Below are 18,166 nucleotides of genomic sequence, written 5' to 3' on the forward strand. Positions count from 1 at the left end.
GAGTCATAATCTTCAGAGATTTGACCTAATGTGGAATTCACATTTACTCGTTAGCTACAACACATCTGTTACCTGAAATCTGACGGCACTGGGCACTGATAGCCAGATGCTCAAACTATAAATGGCTAACAGTTGTTTCCTGCGTCAGACTCAAATGAGAATATGAATCTAAACATAATCACTGCATATCCTCTAATTTATCACTGAGGTGAAGCACAAATGATTAAAAAAATTCATGTACGTGTTCAGGGATTGGTTAAAGTGCTTGGCTAGTGTCTCCAATGAAAACTTCGTTTATTAACAAATCTGGTTTGTATACCATTCACTGCATAGGTAGATAAGATTCACATAAAAGATTATCAGTAGGGAAGTATTTGAAATGAAAGGAAAAGGAGTATAAGAAGCTATCATTCCCAACTGAAACAGTTTAGTAAACATTCATTTCTTCTCATGAATGATAGAAACATGCAGAGTAGCTTTAAACATGCAAGATAAGTTGGCATTCCAACCCGACTGATTTTTGTTAGCCTCAGACAGCTGAGTATATGCAGACCTTAGTTTATAAAGCATCTTTTTACATGTACGGAGTGTTTCATATTTTGCCATGGTCAGCATCAACCCTTTTAAATTGCAAAACAATCACTAACACTCTGCATGCAAAGCATGAAAACTGCATCATTTCCCAATAATTGTTTTCATATCACACAGTGGATAGTAGGTATAAAATGGCAAATATGAGCCAGTACAAAGAACACACTAGAATAGAGGTATTACCTTTTGTCCTGGACGACCAGATTCTCCAGGCTCCCCCTGGCCAAAAGAAAACCAAAGATGATAAAAACAATCTTACAAGAATTTTCCAAAACCTTTAGGCCTCTGGGCACTTTCACACAGATGGCCTAGCCTTCTTGATCACATGCGTTTCGTTCACTATTTTCTATAGCTCTACACCTCACCAGAGACAGGAAACTGTTTTTGCTGTGAACGTACCTAAAGCTCACATACAAATCCACATTTCTTTAAAAACCAACTGCAGAGAGAAGTGATGGCAAGACCTCTTATTTAAGCCTTTATCAGATTTCCAACAGATACTCCCTGTTGTGTTTGGAAGCTGATAATTGCAGAAGAATAGAAACAGTTATAACCAACAAAACTGGTACCAAAAAAGAGAAAGCAGAGGCTTATAAAATTCAAAACTGTAACTCCGGGGCTACAAACACTCTCAGGGTTATAGTTACCTTAATTCCTGCAGCAGATGATCCAGGGTCACCCTAAAAGAAAACCCATGAGAGATTATTCCACAAGTTATGAGAACAGGAAACATACAGACACAGAGAGAGCCGTTATCAACATGGCACTCAAAGGCGCCCCATGACTAACCACACCAGGTCAGCTGTTAAGATGTCAACAATTTCCAAGGTAAACAATGCACTTTCTAAAAACACAGGTTTCTTTTGAATGCAAAATACTTAAGGACTATATTCCTTGAATACAATAGAAATCTGTAGATATGTATCTCTTCCCTAGATACAGTGCTAAAAGTGTATTCTAAAGTAAGAAGTTACAATGTGGAGACCTGGAATTTGGGTTTTCTCTATTTCTGGAATTTATTAATGTCACGGGCTCTCAGTTACTGGGAGTTCCTTGACCCTCTCGGTCTTCAGAAAGTCAGGNNNCAGCAGATGAAGTCAAAGGGTTAATGACACCGATCTGGAAAAAGCCACGTAGCAGGTCGGATTGTTTTCCTCACGAAGCGCTGTCACAGTTATGGGCGGCACATTTTCTCTAGCTTTACACTTATTTCATTGTGACGCAGTCACCGGAAAATTACAGGATGATGGATGACTCCTGGGTGGCAGGGACATATGTAAGACCTGAGAGAAAGTCTTGAGGTAGAATGTGCTTTCCTAAAAAGCACGGTATGCCGTCGGGATACCACAGAGGGTGACTACACTCCCAAAGCAAATATGCCGTAATATCAGCAGAGAGGGATTCGTGGAAAAGAATACGGAAGTTAGTTAAGGATGTTGCATTTTTTAAAATTTAAATTCAATTAGCCAACATATAGTACATCATTAGTTTCTTTTTTTATGTTAACTAATTGAATTGAATTTTTTATCATGTTATGTTAGTCACCCTACAGCACATCATTAGTTTCGGATGTAGTGTTCCATGACTCCTTAGTTGTGTGTAACACCCACGGCTCATCACATCATGTGCTCTCCTTAATGTCCATCTATTTCTAAAATGAGGCCAGCAAAAGGGCCTCAATTTTGCAGCTCCTTCTAGCCCCCTGTCCCATGAACATGCTACAAGGCCAAAAGAAAAGGGGGGAGAAAATTTCGTCATTTGAGACTGCTGAGAGAATGGGAACCGCCACAGGTGGAAGGTACGTATTGGAATTTCCTCAGCTGTCGTATCCATGCACGTGCTCAAGAAGTTCCAGGGGTCTGGTTCCTTGCTCTGGGTTTAGGAAGCGGCTCGCCACTCTCTTTTAGAGACACGGAGGAGGCCTCAGGCCTCTGTCCGTGGAGCACGGTCCCCTTCACCCAATTCTTTCCACCTCTTCTCCGGGCTGGCCCCTTCTCTTTCTTGAAGTGTCAGCTTACGTGGCTTTGCCTCAAAGAACCCTTCGCCTACTAACTTCAGACACATGCCCCTCACCTACAACATCTTACGGCGCAGCCTTGAGCTCTGTTCATGTCCTGCATAGCTCACCTCATAATTATGCATCTATGTGTTCAGCCCATTCATTGGCTGCTCCTTCATCAGACAATCAACCATACGGGGGCAGAGTCAGTGTCTATTTTTACCCAGTGCCTAGCCCCTAGGAGGTGCTCCATACCTATACGGCAAACGAGTGGACGCATCTCAAAAAGAATGTTTTAAGCAAGTTAGCAGTCAAGGATCAAAGTGAAAAAAAAATGTAGGAGGGAAAAAAGCTTAGAAAGGAGAAGGAAATCGTAAACTAACTTGCTGAAGAAACTGATACATACGTGAGCTTCTTTGATGTCTGTAATTGTTATTACCCAAGGAAAAATTATAACATGACAAAACATAAGGGCCCTAAATACTGTCTTATACTGACTTCTCATTCTAATCATTAACATTCAATTGAGTTCCAAATGGGGAGTGACATAAATGTGGCTAATAAAATAATACTTATTTCTACTGAATCAAATCTGAAAGCCGTCAACACCAATGAATCAGGTGTGCAATACCTTGCACAATAAGACCTCTGTATTCCTAAAAGCAATTTTGACTTTGCTAAGTCCCTTCTCTCATCTCATTTATACCCCATAAAACTCTGATGAGATAGGGCAGATATTACTATTTTCACTTAATACATAAGGAAATTGAAGCAACTAGAGGATAAGTGAATCTTGGACTTCCTAAATGCCACTGCCATGTTCTTTTTATTAGAATAAGAATTATTGGTTTATTGCATTTTGACAACAGGGCATAAAAGTTGCAGTAAACTTGTAAATAAAAGGAAATCGCTTGTATTAACTGCAGTTTAAAACCTTTTTATTGTTAGTGTCCTAATGGATGGCTGGGTAGTCCACCGCTGAGACTAAGGACTAGATTTAGTTCTTACAGAAAGTGGATGGAGAGAAAAAGACGGTTTTCTGAAAGGCTGATTTATTTGTGGAAATTGGAGCAGTTTCATTTGAGAGGACTATGAGTGATATTTTAATTCTCTTTTTAAAAACTTAGACTGTAAAATCTCGAGGAATTTTTATAACTTTTAAGTGGCAAGACAACTGCTGAAAGACAGTCATAAGTTAAACATTTTAAAGGATAGTCCTGCAAACAGTGGAAATAAAACAGTCAGTGCTTATAATCCTCATTCCTCCAAAAGTGAAAGTGAATACAGGATTAAAGTAGGAAAAACCCAGCTATGTCTTAAGTATACTCTTTGCTTCACAAGTCGGTTGGTCTAGAAACAAGTTTCCACAGGGTGAGTCAAAAATGGGAAAATCCTCTGAGAAGACACTTGAGATAAATGAATTTGACTTTTCAACATTCAAACACAGAGAGTTTCTGGTTTGGGTCGTGATTGTTTTCAAACACAATAGTTAGTATATAATGTTATGCATGTGTTAATAAAGTCTAAGTGGATAAATGAAGTGAAAGTGGTGACATTTCTATCATTCATTAATTCATTCGATAAAGTTTGTCGAGCACTGATTATGTGCCAGCTGTGTTCTGTTTGCAGGGATGCAGGGAGCTGAGTAAGAACAGGGAGCAACGCAGTTACAATCCCCATCCTTGGCCTGTGCTCACAATAGTCACATACTAATATATATACACAAAAATATTATTGATTGAAAGCATGAAAAATACTTTCTCTTTCTTCCTTTCTTTCCTTTTTTTTTTTTTAAGAAAAATCTGGGCTAGGAAGAGATTCTCATGTTTGGGAAATCCTGTGTCTCTGTATATTCCAGAAGATATGATAAACAAATGCACATCACGGGAAAAAGCTCTACCACTCCATGAAAATAAAAAGCAGTTGAAAGGAAAACCAATTTTTGTAAAAAGGTTGTTCATTTGATAAATATTTTTTTGTCTTACAACTATGTTCCAGGAACTTGGATTGGTGCTGGGAAGTTTGGTATCGTATAGTTTTTTGTTTATTTAGTTGTTTTTTCTTTCCCAATGAGCTGGATGTCCAGTTAAACATGGAATTACAATAAACGTTGATAACGGTTATGAAAGGGATTTTAAAGAGTATTGTGGGAGCATAGAGTAGGTAACCTAAGCAATCTGGAGGAGACCGAAAGGCTGCCCCAGGGAAATGACTTATAAATTAAGGTCTCGGAGGAGTGAGGAATAGAAAGTGGAGGTGGGAGTGGGCAGATAGTAAGAGGGTTCTAAGCTGAGGTAACCACATGTGCCCAGTTAGAGAGGGCCCACATTGACCAGGCGTGTGGGGGCCCACTGAGATAGGCCTTCACACATGATTTTAAGAAGAGACAATTTGATGGTAGCTCCAAATATGGGTGTGGCTTCTGAAAAGCTCAGAGGATACAAATCAAAGATGCCACGTGGGCATAAACCAAGAAGGCAGTGTGTTTAGGGGAATGGAGACTGAGGGAGCAGAGAGAGTGAAGGCACCTGTCACGTTGTCCCAAGACCGTGAAGCTGGAGCTTCCAAATCAGCAGACTGAATTGTGAATAACAGAGTGGTGTGACCAAACCATTCAGCTTGCTGCACAAACATCTACTTTCAAGTTGGCCGAAAGAGATAACAAATCCATTTCTACCTTTGTCGGTGGGACGAACGCTCCAAAGAGCAAAACATACCCTTTGCATAGTAACTCCACACATGACTGAAATCATTCTTTGGCGTGTTACTCTCAAGCCTAGAGTGCATCGCAGTTGCTGGCCATGGACAAAACCCAGCCTAGTGGTTTTTACAGTTCCACAGCATTTCCAGATGACCAGTCTGGAAAGGTTTAGATTGCTTTACCATCCAAAGGCACTGAGTTGGATCAAAAGGAAAAAAATCCTATTAAAGTGAATCAGTCAATGACGTAATTTACTACACCAGTGGCAGAAAAAAAGCATTTTTTGATTTTACATCTCAAACTTGGTAAATGATGAATGAGTTTCACATACTGAACCCAAAGGCCATGAGAAGAGTGTTTCCAACATACTGGAAACAAATTATATGACAGAAGCAGGAAATGTTTTAAAAAACACATCAAAAATTATATTCCAATTACAGCATTCTCGGGATGAATGCTGCAGGTCAGATTACATATTATACGTTACAGATTCCTATTTACGATCCCCCGTTTAGGTCCATTGAAAGTTTATAGAAATGATTTCCGTTTTAACTGAAGCATTTTTTGTACTTAATTTCAGTTGTCTAATAAAACTTATTGATAAAAAAGAAAACAACCAATCTAGTTGATTTCAATTTCCTTGTGGTAAGAAAGCTAACATTTATCGGGCGTTTACTCTACGCGAGTCAGTATGGTAAACGATTTGCATTAATATAAAAAGTAAGAACAGTATTCCCTTGAGATGGACTTGGTCTTTTCAGAGAAAAAAGTTGCTTTACTGCTGGAAAACTGAAATTAAAAAAATGTATGATTAAAGAAATGATTATTAGCCTACATTCCAAAAATGAAGTTTTAAAAATACATCTTCTAATAGAAGCATAAAATTCTCTACAGAAATCCGTTAGGTGTAGTTCAGACTTGGCATAGACTTTATTCGCCTGAAAAAAAACTGCTCTCTGTTTAGCAGATTTGCTTTCTTTAAGGAGAGACTGTAAACTAAGGCCAGTGGGCCAATTCCAGCTAGCACCTGTTTTTGTGTGACCCATGTGCTAAGAATGGTTTTTACATTTTTATATGGCAAAAAAAAAATAAAAGAATGATAATATTTCATGACACATGAAAATTCCATGAAATTAAAATTTCAGTGTCCAGAAATAAAGTTTTATTGGAACAGGGCCATACTCATTTGTGTACATATTGTTAATGGTTGCTGTCACCCTGTAAGAAAGGAGTTGAGTAGTTGTGACAGAGACCACAAGGCCCAGAAAACCTGAGATATTTACTTTCTGGACCTTTATACAAAGTTTGCTGACCTCAGGTTTCAAATATAAATAAGAAAGTTAAATAGAACATCCAGGTTTATATATATGGGGTTCGAAATTCTGACTTCGAGAGTGATCGAGGTATATCATTGGTCTCACTAAGTATTAAGCATATGCATGCCATAATTGATTGCAGCATGATAATCAAATTTGACAGGTATATGAAATGGGTCTACAGCAATGGTTCTCACCTAGAAGTGATTTTGTCCCCCCGGGGCCATTTTTGGCAATGTCTAGAGATAGGTTTTGTTGTCAGAGCTGTTGGAATCTAGCGGCCACAAGCCGGGAATGATGTTAAATATCTAACAGCCCCCACAACAAAGAATTATCTGGCCCAATATGTCAATAATGCTGAGGGTGGGAAACCCCGCTCTACAAGAGACTGAGGGTCCACTTTAATTTCTGGACTGCTTCTCGAATACAAACATAACTGTGACTTGGTGACAATAATTCATTCCTACCATCCGTGCCATATTTATATTAATATTTATAAGAATGAGAAAGATAAATTTCTCTTTATTTTATGGGGATGCTTTTATGACTAACCATTATCCATCTGTACTGTAATAATTTTCAAAGTGAAATATTTTTATCTTCAACTCTAAGCTTAAATGAATAAATCTTTTTTTTATCACTCAATTACTTAGCTTGATTTTCATGAAAATCTGACTATTCTATTTTCAGTTTCTTAAAAGATCTTTTCCTTAATTCTTTGCAGCACAACTGAAGTGAAATACCCTTCTTATGCCAGAGATATCTGCGAAGTATGAAGCCAAGTAGCAGCTATAATGATGGACGGGGAGGGAGGTGAAGAGAAGAGGTAGGAAGATGAGCCACAAGACCACTGTAATATAAATGCTAATAATAGTTTAAAAGTTAAAAAAAAAAGACAATGCAAAGGCTGACGAAATATCTGGACTTGGTAGACTTCAAGTTAAGGCAAATTTTCAAGATTGCATTAGAGACTCTAATCAAATGACTTACTTTCAAACTTTTAAATCTCATCCCAATTCTATGACTTGTTCTCTCCCCAAATTGGAACAAATGGAATCAACTTTAGAAACTTTATTTTTATATCCACTTACACATGAATAAATGGCTTTCTTCCTTGGAGGCCATATTACTACAAACCAAGCTACACATTTTCTAGAATTTGTGACATACCATTTTACTTTTAAAATATTTAAATTTGTAGCTAGGGGTTTGTGGAACGACCACCTTTATAAGTAAGATACTCAAATGTTCTCTAAACTTGTAGAATTATTTCCTATCTTATCATATTAAGCTACTACCACTCACTTACCTTTCTCAAAATCCATGTTCACATATATGGAATAATATTTCTTGCGCATACACATACTCTTTCATATTTCACAACACTGTACCTTTTCGCCTGTGTCACCTTTGGGGCCGTTCTCTCCAGCTTCTCCCTAGGGGTGGGAGGGAGGGGGGAAGTGATAGAGTGAAATATATCAGCGACATTACACACAGTAGCTTTCCTTATTTGGAGTTTGCTTTCATGTGCACTATATATTAAAATCTGTTGCAAATGTTCTACAGAGCTAACGTATTTTTACTTGAGCAGCTGCCTGATATCAAGTGATCCAAATAAAATTTATTACAATGAACATAGCTGAGCAGTTTTACACTACTCTATGGTATCAACAGAGAGCAGTACTTTCTCTGACTTCTAGTAGCTCATTCTGACACGTAAAGCCTCCTTAACCTTCTCTGTCCTCCTCAGGAAAGCCTTTTTCCCGACCGCTGCCTCAGTATGCCACATGCCTTAGCACCTCTGTGTCCTTCCTTCCCGCCATTCCTGCCACCTGAGCTCCTGCACCCCCCTTTCCCTTCTCTCTGTGTAAATCCTACTCTGTCTTCAAGTTCAGCTCAGCTCAGATCTCCAGGGCTTCGAAGTGCATGACCCAGCCCTCAAAACTGTGGGCGGAAGATTAATTTGTCTGCGCCTATGTGTTTTGCATTTGTGAGATGAACACTTTGTATTTTATTTGAACACTCTCTCTTTTTTAATTATAGTAAAAGAAAGTGGAGAGTTTCTGCTTTCTGGGCTATTTTTGAGATTTCCTGTGCTTATTCCCTCCCTGACATCTCCTTTCTACCACAGAGCAATGCGTTTGGGGAAAAAAAAAAAAAAAGTCATTCACTCATTATCCATGCTTTGATTCCTTCAATGCTGAATTCTTTCATTTAAGTCTTACAGCATGTTATAGTGGAAACATCATGGACTTTGGCGCCAGAGAGACTGAGCCCAGCTCCAGCACCTACTGGGCAAATGAAATCCTCCCTACATCACGTTTCGCATGTGTAACAGAAGGGCAAGAATGCTTTATGGGGTTATAAGAAATAAACAATATGCTGTGTGTAAAGCAACGAGGCCAGTATCTGGTGCAGCATAAGCTGTTAATGATAGCCGTTAGCGGTAACAATGCATTATTGTTCATAGATTCCATTAGCTGGAATGTCCTTCTGTTTAGCTTCCTAAGAGGTCACTTTTGCATCATTTAAAAATTTCCTTTAAATAAGAGATAAAGTACTGATGATGGTTTCCCTGGAAGAGGAAAGAGATGTGGGGGAGAGAGACTTTTACTTTTTTCTCTTCATTTTCTCTTCTGGTTTCAAATAAGTACGAAGCTAACCTGCTCAGGCTTTTTGTCTATGGTGATGGGAGCCTGAGCTGCTCTGTCTGATGAATCCCTGGGACGGTGCTGGCACTGCTCCTTTCCCTTCCTTAATTTCAACACAAAAGAGTGATCTGAGGACTAATTAATTTCGAGTTAATTACAATGAACTGGATGGATGCCGAATAAATGTACTGATAATCTGTTATGAGGAACCTTTGACAGGCAACCTATTAGCATACTTTTAAAAAGATTGCTTGGGAATCCCTTTATTAAAAAACAAAACAGACACAACAAACTTTCTTATTAGGAAGACTGGCTCAGAGTGGTCACGAAATGAAGGGTTTGAGCCATCCCCTCTGCTTTGCTCTCCCTGCATTTAAATAAATGTCTTTTTAGTTTTTGCTTCACAGTGCCAAAAAACACAGTTACATTCAGGAAGTGTGCTAGGTCTCTAGATGTACTTCTTTCAGGATCAGAGGTGACGATATTAATTTATTAGAATGATCAGATCACTTCTGAAGAGCATGATGCAGTGTCTTGGTAGCTTCCTACGCAGGCAGCACATTTCTCAAGCATTATTAAAGTAGATAGCATGAGAACCAGGAAAATTAGCACCACGATATGCACTGAGAGTTTAAATATAATCTGGATGCCCCAAAAGTAGTCAGGAAGGACGTCTGTGAGAAATTTAACATATGGCACTCTCCTCCTCCTTTTGTTTCTCTTTTTGCTTTTTTATAGGAATTCTTTGTGGGGCAATTTCCCGTGTATTTGTTGCAGGTAAACATCTGTATTCCTTTAACTTTGTGACCTAAGAAGCAGTAGGGAAAGACATGGGTGCATTGGAGTGGCACTAGCAAGTAGGCAAAACAGAAGTTTTGCAGGCCTAGGGATTTTTGCAACCATTTAGAAGCTTGACATAGAATGTCCAGATTTGCTCCATTTCCCTCCATTTCTTTAAACCTTTTTTACCCAAATCTTGTCCATACATAAGAACTACACTGTTCTCTCCTTCTACTAATTAACAGTTTGACAAGAACAGGGGTTGTTATATCCATCTATATCTATGGGTGTATATCTATTGCTATCTAGCCTTCTGTACAGTTTGGTTTGATATCTCTTTAGGGGGGAAAGAAAAGATAATTATAGGCAGAATCATTCTTACCTTTTCACCTTGATCTCCAGGTTCTCCCTGAGCAAAAGAACAAAGATTGAGTGACACATTAAATTATAAACACCCAATTAAACACCACCTAACAAAATCAGATATCGATCATAAGTCAATTATATGCAACATAGAATTGGCAACATCGAATTGTTATGTTGAAAACAAATGGTAAAATGAGTTTCCTGAAGAACTGGGCGTGGGTATCAATATCAAATGTAATCTTAGTTCTTTGCTTTTAAAGGACTAAAGAAAAGTATCTAAGATTATCATCCAGCTTTTGGGGCATTAAGAACAATGTGGTACCAATTCAATGTCTTGAGCAGCTTCTTAATTTTCAAGTTTTTATTCTGCCCAATCAGTAAGGTGGGCTAGCACATCCTTTCATGGTCTTTTATTCAAAGCAGCCCCCCGTGTATAGATTATTTCAGGGATCTGGAGTGTGTGGAGTTCCCTCATCTGTCTTCTGCAAACATGGCTGTAAACACGGTCCTGAACTTGGACCCCATCAGAATGTCATGAACTCTCTCTGAAGTGCTGGTAACAAGCATGTTCCAAATCAGGGGTATTTTAGGCGGCATTGGTACCTTCAGGAAAGAGACTAGAATAGGGCAGAGTCAAAGTGAGTTTAGGAGAATGTCTTTAATCAAAATGGTGACCAAGACAGCATAAGGACTAACATGCAAAACTGTGCTTTGAAGAGAATCCTTAGTTTCACTTTACCCAGGAAGGCACAGGTAATGGAGTGGGAGAATTCTAAAAGTAAATCACACACATCATGATAATATTCTTCTTATGAGAAGCATCAGTAAGTGTTGCCATGAGATCAGGCTGCTTTAAAAAAAATTGGCTTAAGATGATTAATGTGTTTTTTAAAATTAAAAACCCCTCAAAGTCAGTTTGGAGGCAAGACCCTTTTCATTTGCTGGGACTCAGTCTGACCCTTCGGCTTTCTGAATTTCCAGCTACCTTTCAGTGCTCAATATCCATCCTGATGGTTGCTAGGCAACAGAAGAATAGCACTGAGAACATGCATTAAGCATTAACTCTTATCATTTGGCTTTTTAGCATGGAGCAAGAGAGGGGAAAAGACAGGAGAATGGCTGTAGTCCCAGAAAGAATATTTTCTTTCCTCTCCTGCAGGAGAAGGACAGGTCTATAAATTTTAGGTCTGTCCTGGGTGCCTGTCAATAGCAATGTGATCTCTAAAATCAGCTGACAGGCATCTGTGGGTACAGATACATACCAGCACAGCTGACGGGATTAGACATTAGTTATGTACTTCAAGGGATGTTCACTCATCAAAGGGTTTGGGATTTGTCTGTCTTTTTGGTTTAAACTAAACTGTCACCAATCTTTTTATATTTAACAGATTCATTTGTTCTTCAAAAAAAAAAAAAAAAAAACAAAGAAAATTTGCAACCCCCCCCAAAATCCTTATTACATTTTTTCCCTATTTAGTAATTCAGACTATATCCATTTTTAAATTTTAAACATGCATCTTGGGGCACCTGGCTGGTTCAGTTGGTAGAGCATATGCCTCTTTGTCTAGGGGTTGTGAGTTCAAGCTCCATATTGGGTGCAGAGATTACTTTAAAAAAGTAAACATCTTAAAAAAAAATGCCACATGTTTATTCTGCTCTTCATTTGATTAACTGGTTATATTGTGTAAGTGTTGGAGGTGACCAAATATTGAAGAAAGGCCACAGTGGCACTGTGAAAATCATCTTTAGTAAGTCTTGTAAATATTATGCACATTTTAGGCAGTATGGACATGGCCTACATTTGTAATATGCTCAATAAGTAGCAAAATGACAAGAGTCATATTTGAAATATGGGCTTTTTCTCCTGTTATTGAAGTATCCCAGAATAAAAATTTTGACAATCGTATCTTACTTGTTTTTCTGCATTTTTAATGCTAATGAGAGTTACAAACATAATTTAGTCATTAGTCACAAACTTCTATACTGCAGCATATGATACTACTGACAAATATTCCATCCAAGTAAAACCAGTGGGATATAAAAAAATTGTTGTAGCTTACAATTTCATGAAAACTCATATCTCAATTGGTTCTGCTTGGTTTCATTGGTACTAACCTTTGGCCCTGGTATTCCATTTTCTCCTACTGTTCCAGGCAACCCGGGCTCACCCTCATGAAAAAAATAGATACCGTTAAATAAAATACACAAAATCCATACATTGTATAGATCATTAGAGGATATAGTTATCCAATAATGCTCTAGAAGTAAAAAATAAGTGCCTATGAGTGTCAATACAAATTAGCTTATTTGGCCCAAGATTCTATATGCTAGGGGCCAAGGATAAAACAGGGTTAATTTCCTTTGTTCAGTCTTTTCTCCATTAAGAAAGCTGAAACAACTTACTGACGGAAATGAATATCTAGCATGGTGCTGGGTACCTTTTAGGCAATAAATAAATAATTGTGGGATGAGTTAAAGACATCTGAAAACATAAGCTCTCTTGGTGGGAGACTTTTAAGTGGTCCATCAGCTCAGGAAAATAAAGACTAAACATTATATTAATGAGACTTCATCCAAATCTAAAGCTTAAAGATCACACATATCTTTGAACACCTACAAAATTGGACACATTTGACACAAAAGTCAAAAGTAAAAATGGCTTTGGTTTCTCTTCTCAATTTCCGTGTAAAAAATAATTAGAACAAAACATTCAGAGCTATGGCTCTCATTGTCCTATTGAGTGATAGGCATTTGGGAGAAAGACGATGGTTACTAGGTCAGAAAATTTTCCCATCTCAGAAAGAAGAGATTGTGTAACAGTCTTCCTAGGTTCTGAACCAGCAACTGTTTTCCAAAGAGGAGAAGTCATGATGTGCCCAGCAGCAAAGGTAAGATACTCTGGCTCTCGATGCTTCCACGTGGCTCCAAGTCATATCAACTAGAATTTCATTTTCATTTAAAAACACTCCCCAAGCCCTCGACAGTATGCACCAATGATGGGATAGTCTTCTTCTTTCCAATGAGGGTAGTAAAGTTGCTCCTTGGTTGATTTAGAAAAACTAGACTTTATTTTTAGAGCAGTTTTAGGTTCACAGCAAACTTAGTTGATTTTTAAGCACGTTTTCTAAGTCACCTACAGGTGACTACAGGGATTGTGCCATTTTAATATTTGTGCTCTCAGCTTCAAAAACATGTACATTAATAATAATAATAATAATAATAATAATACCATTTTTAAGTGCCAGGAACTTTACATTCATCAATTCACTTAGTTCTCACAAATCTCTATGAGGTATCACCTTTATCTCTATTTAACAGATGAAGGAATTAAGACACAGCGAGGTTAAACAACTTTTCTAGATTTATACAACTCTAGCCAAGATTTGAACTTTCATGATCTAGCTAAAGAGGTTGTGCTCTTAACAATACGATGCATTCCAGAATGAACAAAAGCATCTAAAAACTGGGAGAGAATACACAGGAGTATTTCTATCCTCATTATCATTTGGTTTATGCTTCTCATTTATATATGACTTTTCATAATGTACAGAAACCTGAATTAAATATAACTTCTATAAAGATGATTTAGATATACCTCCCAGATAAACGAAGAATATGAAGCTTATGTTATCCTTCTAGAAGAGGAGAAAATAGTTTACTACTGTACTGGACTATTATAATTGCTCAAGTCTTGCCTTCCTGGAAGAAATTCTGCTTTGTGTATAAAGTTACACTATAATTGTAACTCTTGCATTTTCCATGGATTAATGGCCAAAATGCTCACAGAAGAGCAATAGCCATTATAGGAAAACTTTGACTGGCCATTTGTACATCACAAAGAGTAAGAACTGAGAAATAGAACATGCCCGGAAAGAGGACTATCATTTACTCTGCAAGAGAACAAGAGCTATCAAGTCAGCTTTCTTCAAAGACTCCGCAACAGGATGCACTAATATCATAACTCATGGTTTAATGCAAATAAGAGACACTGCCAGGAAACAATACAAAGGTTGTTTAGACTTTCGAAGAATGACCACGGTAGCCGGAAGAATGATAAAAAATGGTAAGCGCCTGGAGCTGAACAAAGTACACGCTGAGATTCTGAATCAAGGAAGAGAGACGTTGCTGAGGTATCTGGTTAACATCCTCCTTAATATACGAACAACGAGGGACTAACACTTGATCTCATTTTAAGATTTCTAGATACTGTTAAAATCATCTTTTAACATTGTAGGGAACAAAAAATACACTTTCGATTCTATCAGCCTATAATAATTGTTTTCATTTTGTCTTGTTTCCTTCTAGTCTTTTTTATTTATTTATCTTTTATTTATATATTTTCAAGCAACTGTAAGCTTATTACGTAGTTTGAGCTTCTGATTTTTTATTATTTGATGCTATGTATTTGTTTTCACATGGTACTCATGATTGTCTTGTGAATAGTTTATCATCTGTCAAAGGCAAGTGTGATCATAGGTTTAAACTGTCCCAAACAGTTGAATACTTGGTTGTTGCCAATCTTTGTTATTAAAGATAAGCTAAAACACCAACCTCTGTAAATATTTCTAAATTGCTTTCCAAAAGGATTCAAGTTTTATCTGCCTCGATAGGCCCTCACTCGGTGTTACTTTTTTACAACTTCATCAGCACTGGATATCATAATTTTAATTATTTGGGGGGCAACTTTAATAAGCACAAATGAGAGTTTACTGTTGGTCAGTTTTACATTTATCACTTATAAGGTTAAATACTTTTTCACGTGTCTATAATTTCAATAGGTATCTCACGAAGTTTTAAAGCTAAAAGTGAATAAAGCTGTTTCCTGAAAGAGCCAGGGGAAGATAGAAAGAAGGAAAAGTGAGAAAGTGACTCATAGTATTTTACCTTTCTAATAAGTTATATCAAGAAGAATAAATTCAAACTCAGATTAGGAGGCTATGGAGCATTCTGCTACTATCCAACCTTAGTTGTGGGAAGGAATTGGGAAAGGTTGTGGGAAACGCATGTTAAGGATGAAGTACTGTATAACTCTGAGCACCAAGTCCGAGCTATGGATTCTGGAGGGCATTAATTCATCCAACTAACATTCCGTGAGACTTTTCTACCTGTTCTACTCTGGGCTGAGTGTTCCATGGGATATAAACATGAAATAGGCATGACAGGCACCTGTGCCGAAAGAGTTGACTTTTGAGCCAGAAAAAAATAATACATACAAAAATAACTTAAGAGGACATCTAATTGAGGTCATAGAACTTTTTTTTTTGAGCAAAGTTTTCTTGCATGTCATGAAATAAGACATAAATCAAAAGGAAGTGTTGAAGAAGAATGAACCATATGTCATGCAGTGTATTAATATTTTCTGGTGTGTGAGGATAGAATTTTATGAGTCCCCTTCAAATAAAATTACAATGATATTACATCACTACATAATGTAGTAAAAATATACATATGCAAAAATGTCAGAAAGGTACAGACAAAAAAATGACAATTAGGTTTCGCGTGTGTAGAGTTAGCCTCCTACTTGTTAGAGAATCTGTCCATTTATTTCTGAATGCATTTCACAAGTACTGAAGGGTATTCCAAAGATAGTAATAATGAAAAACAGCAGCCAACATCTTAACTACAGGTAGATTGATAAGGTTTTCTCTCTTATACTTTAAATTCTAAAGCATTCCCTGTGTTATTACAAATGACGATGTGTGTATTTAAGTTAAAAATAAGTTGGACTGACTTTTAGGAAAGCAAGCTTTCTACTTTCTTTTCTTTCTTCCTTCCTTCCCTCCTCTCACTCTCTTTCTCTCTCTCTCTTTTTCTCTCTCTCCAAACCAATGCTCTTTAATACTCTAGCGTAAGACATCACTCAAGACTTTTACAATTATGTCAGGTACTGCTAATCAGGGGGCAGCTTGAAAGAATACTGAAAGGTAGGAAGGAATGCAGTTGGCTTATGAAATTGAGTCCTAAAGGGAAATAGGTCATTTAGAGGTAATATCACTTGCCTGAGGGCAATTGTTTCTGTTCTGACAATGGGAATTTACAATGAGTTGTAGCTTAAAAGTTTTAGCATCATATAATTTTACATTCACCTGTCAAAACTGATTTTGTTTCTTTTAAGTACTGCATTTTCAAAAAGAACTCATCCAAACAGAAGAGGAAAATAACTACAAGGAACATGGTGGACCAGCAGTGGATGGAAAGAGTGATACTGAGCAGAACATGGCATTGGTCTTTTTTTTTCCTGGGATTTTCAACTCTTCCTTAGGTTTATTTATTTTTATTAATTTTTAAATTTTTAATTTGAGTATAATTGACACACAATGTCACATTAGTTTCAGATGGACAGCATAGAGATTCAACTTCTCTATTCATTATACTGTGCTCACCACAAGCGTAGCTACGATCTGTCACCATACAACGTTATTATAACATCACTGACTAGATTCTCTGCACTGTGAACATGGCTTCAGTCTTAAAGTTGTTCTCCTGCCTCTGGAGTTAGGGGTGTTGGTGTGCCCATGCGACTGATATCTACCTGAAACACTGGGTGTGCTTTTCTCCTGACGGTGACCATGCACAGAGGGATCTCAGTAGCTTGAGGGGTGAGCAGGACTGGCTTTTAGTCCCCTCCTGCAGGCAGCCATGGTGGGGAGTGGGTGTCCTTTAATGAGACTTCGGGGCCTCAGTGGCTTTGGCAGCAATTGGGTAAATAACACCTGGTAGAGGAAGATTCTTTGAAAACAGCAAGGCACCCAACAGGGACTTCTAGATACAACTGTTTGGGGAAGAGTCAAGAAAATGGGGTTTCTGCTTTCCATTCCAATTTATTCTCTCTAGTTTACTTTAGTTTTCTACTCTGGTTTCCTAATGGCAAATGAATATGAACACAAAAGGCACAAAATGACTACACATTTTGAAATTTATAGGAATGTAGCATTTTTCAATACAATAAAATAAAATCCTAGCCCCAACCTGTAAGTGTTATTAATGTTTTGGAAAAGTCATTTGTCTTTTTTGCACACCTCTCACGTCCTTCAGCCTTGACTCAAATGTCCTCTTACTACCGGGGTTGCCTGGATACCCCATCACCACTTCCTATGCCCACTATCTTATTTAATTTTCTCTATTGCACTAATTGCCACATAAGGTATACTTTTTTGGTTTCAAATCTGTCCCCCTTACTAGGAATGCCAGATTTGAGAAATAAAAATATAGGACATTTACTGAAATTTTAATTTCAGATAAACAACACAATTTTTAAGTTACATATATCCCAAATATTGAATGAGACACAGTCATATCAGAAATTAGGGTTGTTTATCTAAAATTCAAGTTTAATTGGGCATCCTGTATATTATTTGGTGACCCTATGTCCCACCTCTACCCTCTCACCACACTAGAATATGAACTTTGTCTGTTTTGTTCACTCCTCATTCCACATTGCCTGGAAACTGTACCTTACACATAGTACCCACATGAACATGTAAAGCCCTTACAGACCTGGTGAGAGACAAAGACAGCAATTCTTCTCTTCTGGGAATTTGAAAAACCTATAAGCATGGTGGCAAGAGATGACTCATCTCAGCTACAACATGGCAGCCATTGGTGGGAAAAGAGAAGGGGACTCAGGAAGAAGATGGGAGAGATGTTAACCCAGCTGTGATACCTATAAGTCACATAGGTCAGTGTGAAACATTCAAGCTGAGGAACAGAGGAATAGCTCAGGGTACGTGAAGGGCAGGGTGCACTGCGGGGGGGGGGGGGG

General features: G+C 37.8%; 1 protein-coding gene across 1 annotated transcript in view; it reads right to left on the reverse strand.

The window, feature by feature from the left end:
- Positions 1-18,166, reverse strand: part of COL25A1 (collagen type XXV alpha 1 chain) — a 425,657-nt gene that overhangs the window by 57,615 nt on the left and 349,876 nt on the right. The window contains exons 13-17 of the mRNA XM_008689416.1: positions 12,520-12,573; positions 10,421-10,447; positions 7,999-8,043; positions 1,239-1,271; positions 775-810 (exon numbers count right to left, since the gene is read on the reverse strand). Of these exons, the coding sequence (XP_008687638.1) occupies positions 775-810; positions 1,239-1,271; positions 7,999-8,043; positions 10,421-10,447; positions 12,520-12,573 (195 nt within the window). The remainder of the gene's footprint in view (positions 1-774; positions 811-1,238; positions 1,272-7,998; positions 8,044-10,420; positions 10,448-12,519; positions 12,574-18,166) is intronic.

This window comes from Ursus maritimus, unplaced genomic scaffold (assembly GCF_017311325.1).
Source record: "Ursus maritimus isolate PB19 unplaced genomic scaffold, ASM1731132v1 scaffold_11, whole genome shotgun sequence".
Classification (NCBI taxonomy): domain Eukaryota; kingdom Metazoa; phylum Chordata; class Mammalia; order Carnivora; family Ursidae; genus Ursus; species Ursus maritimus.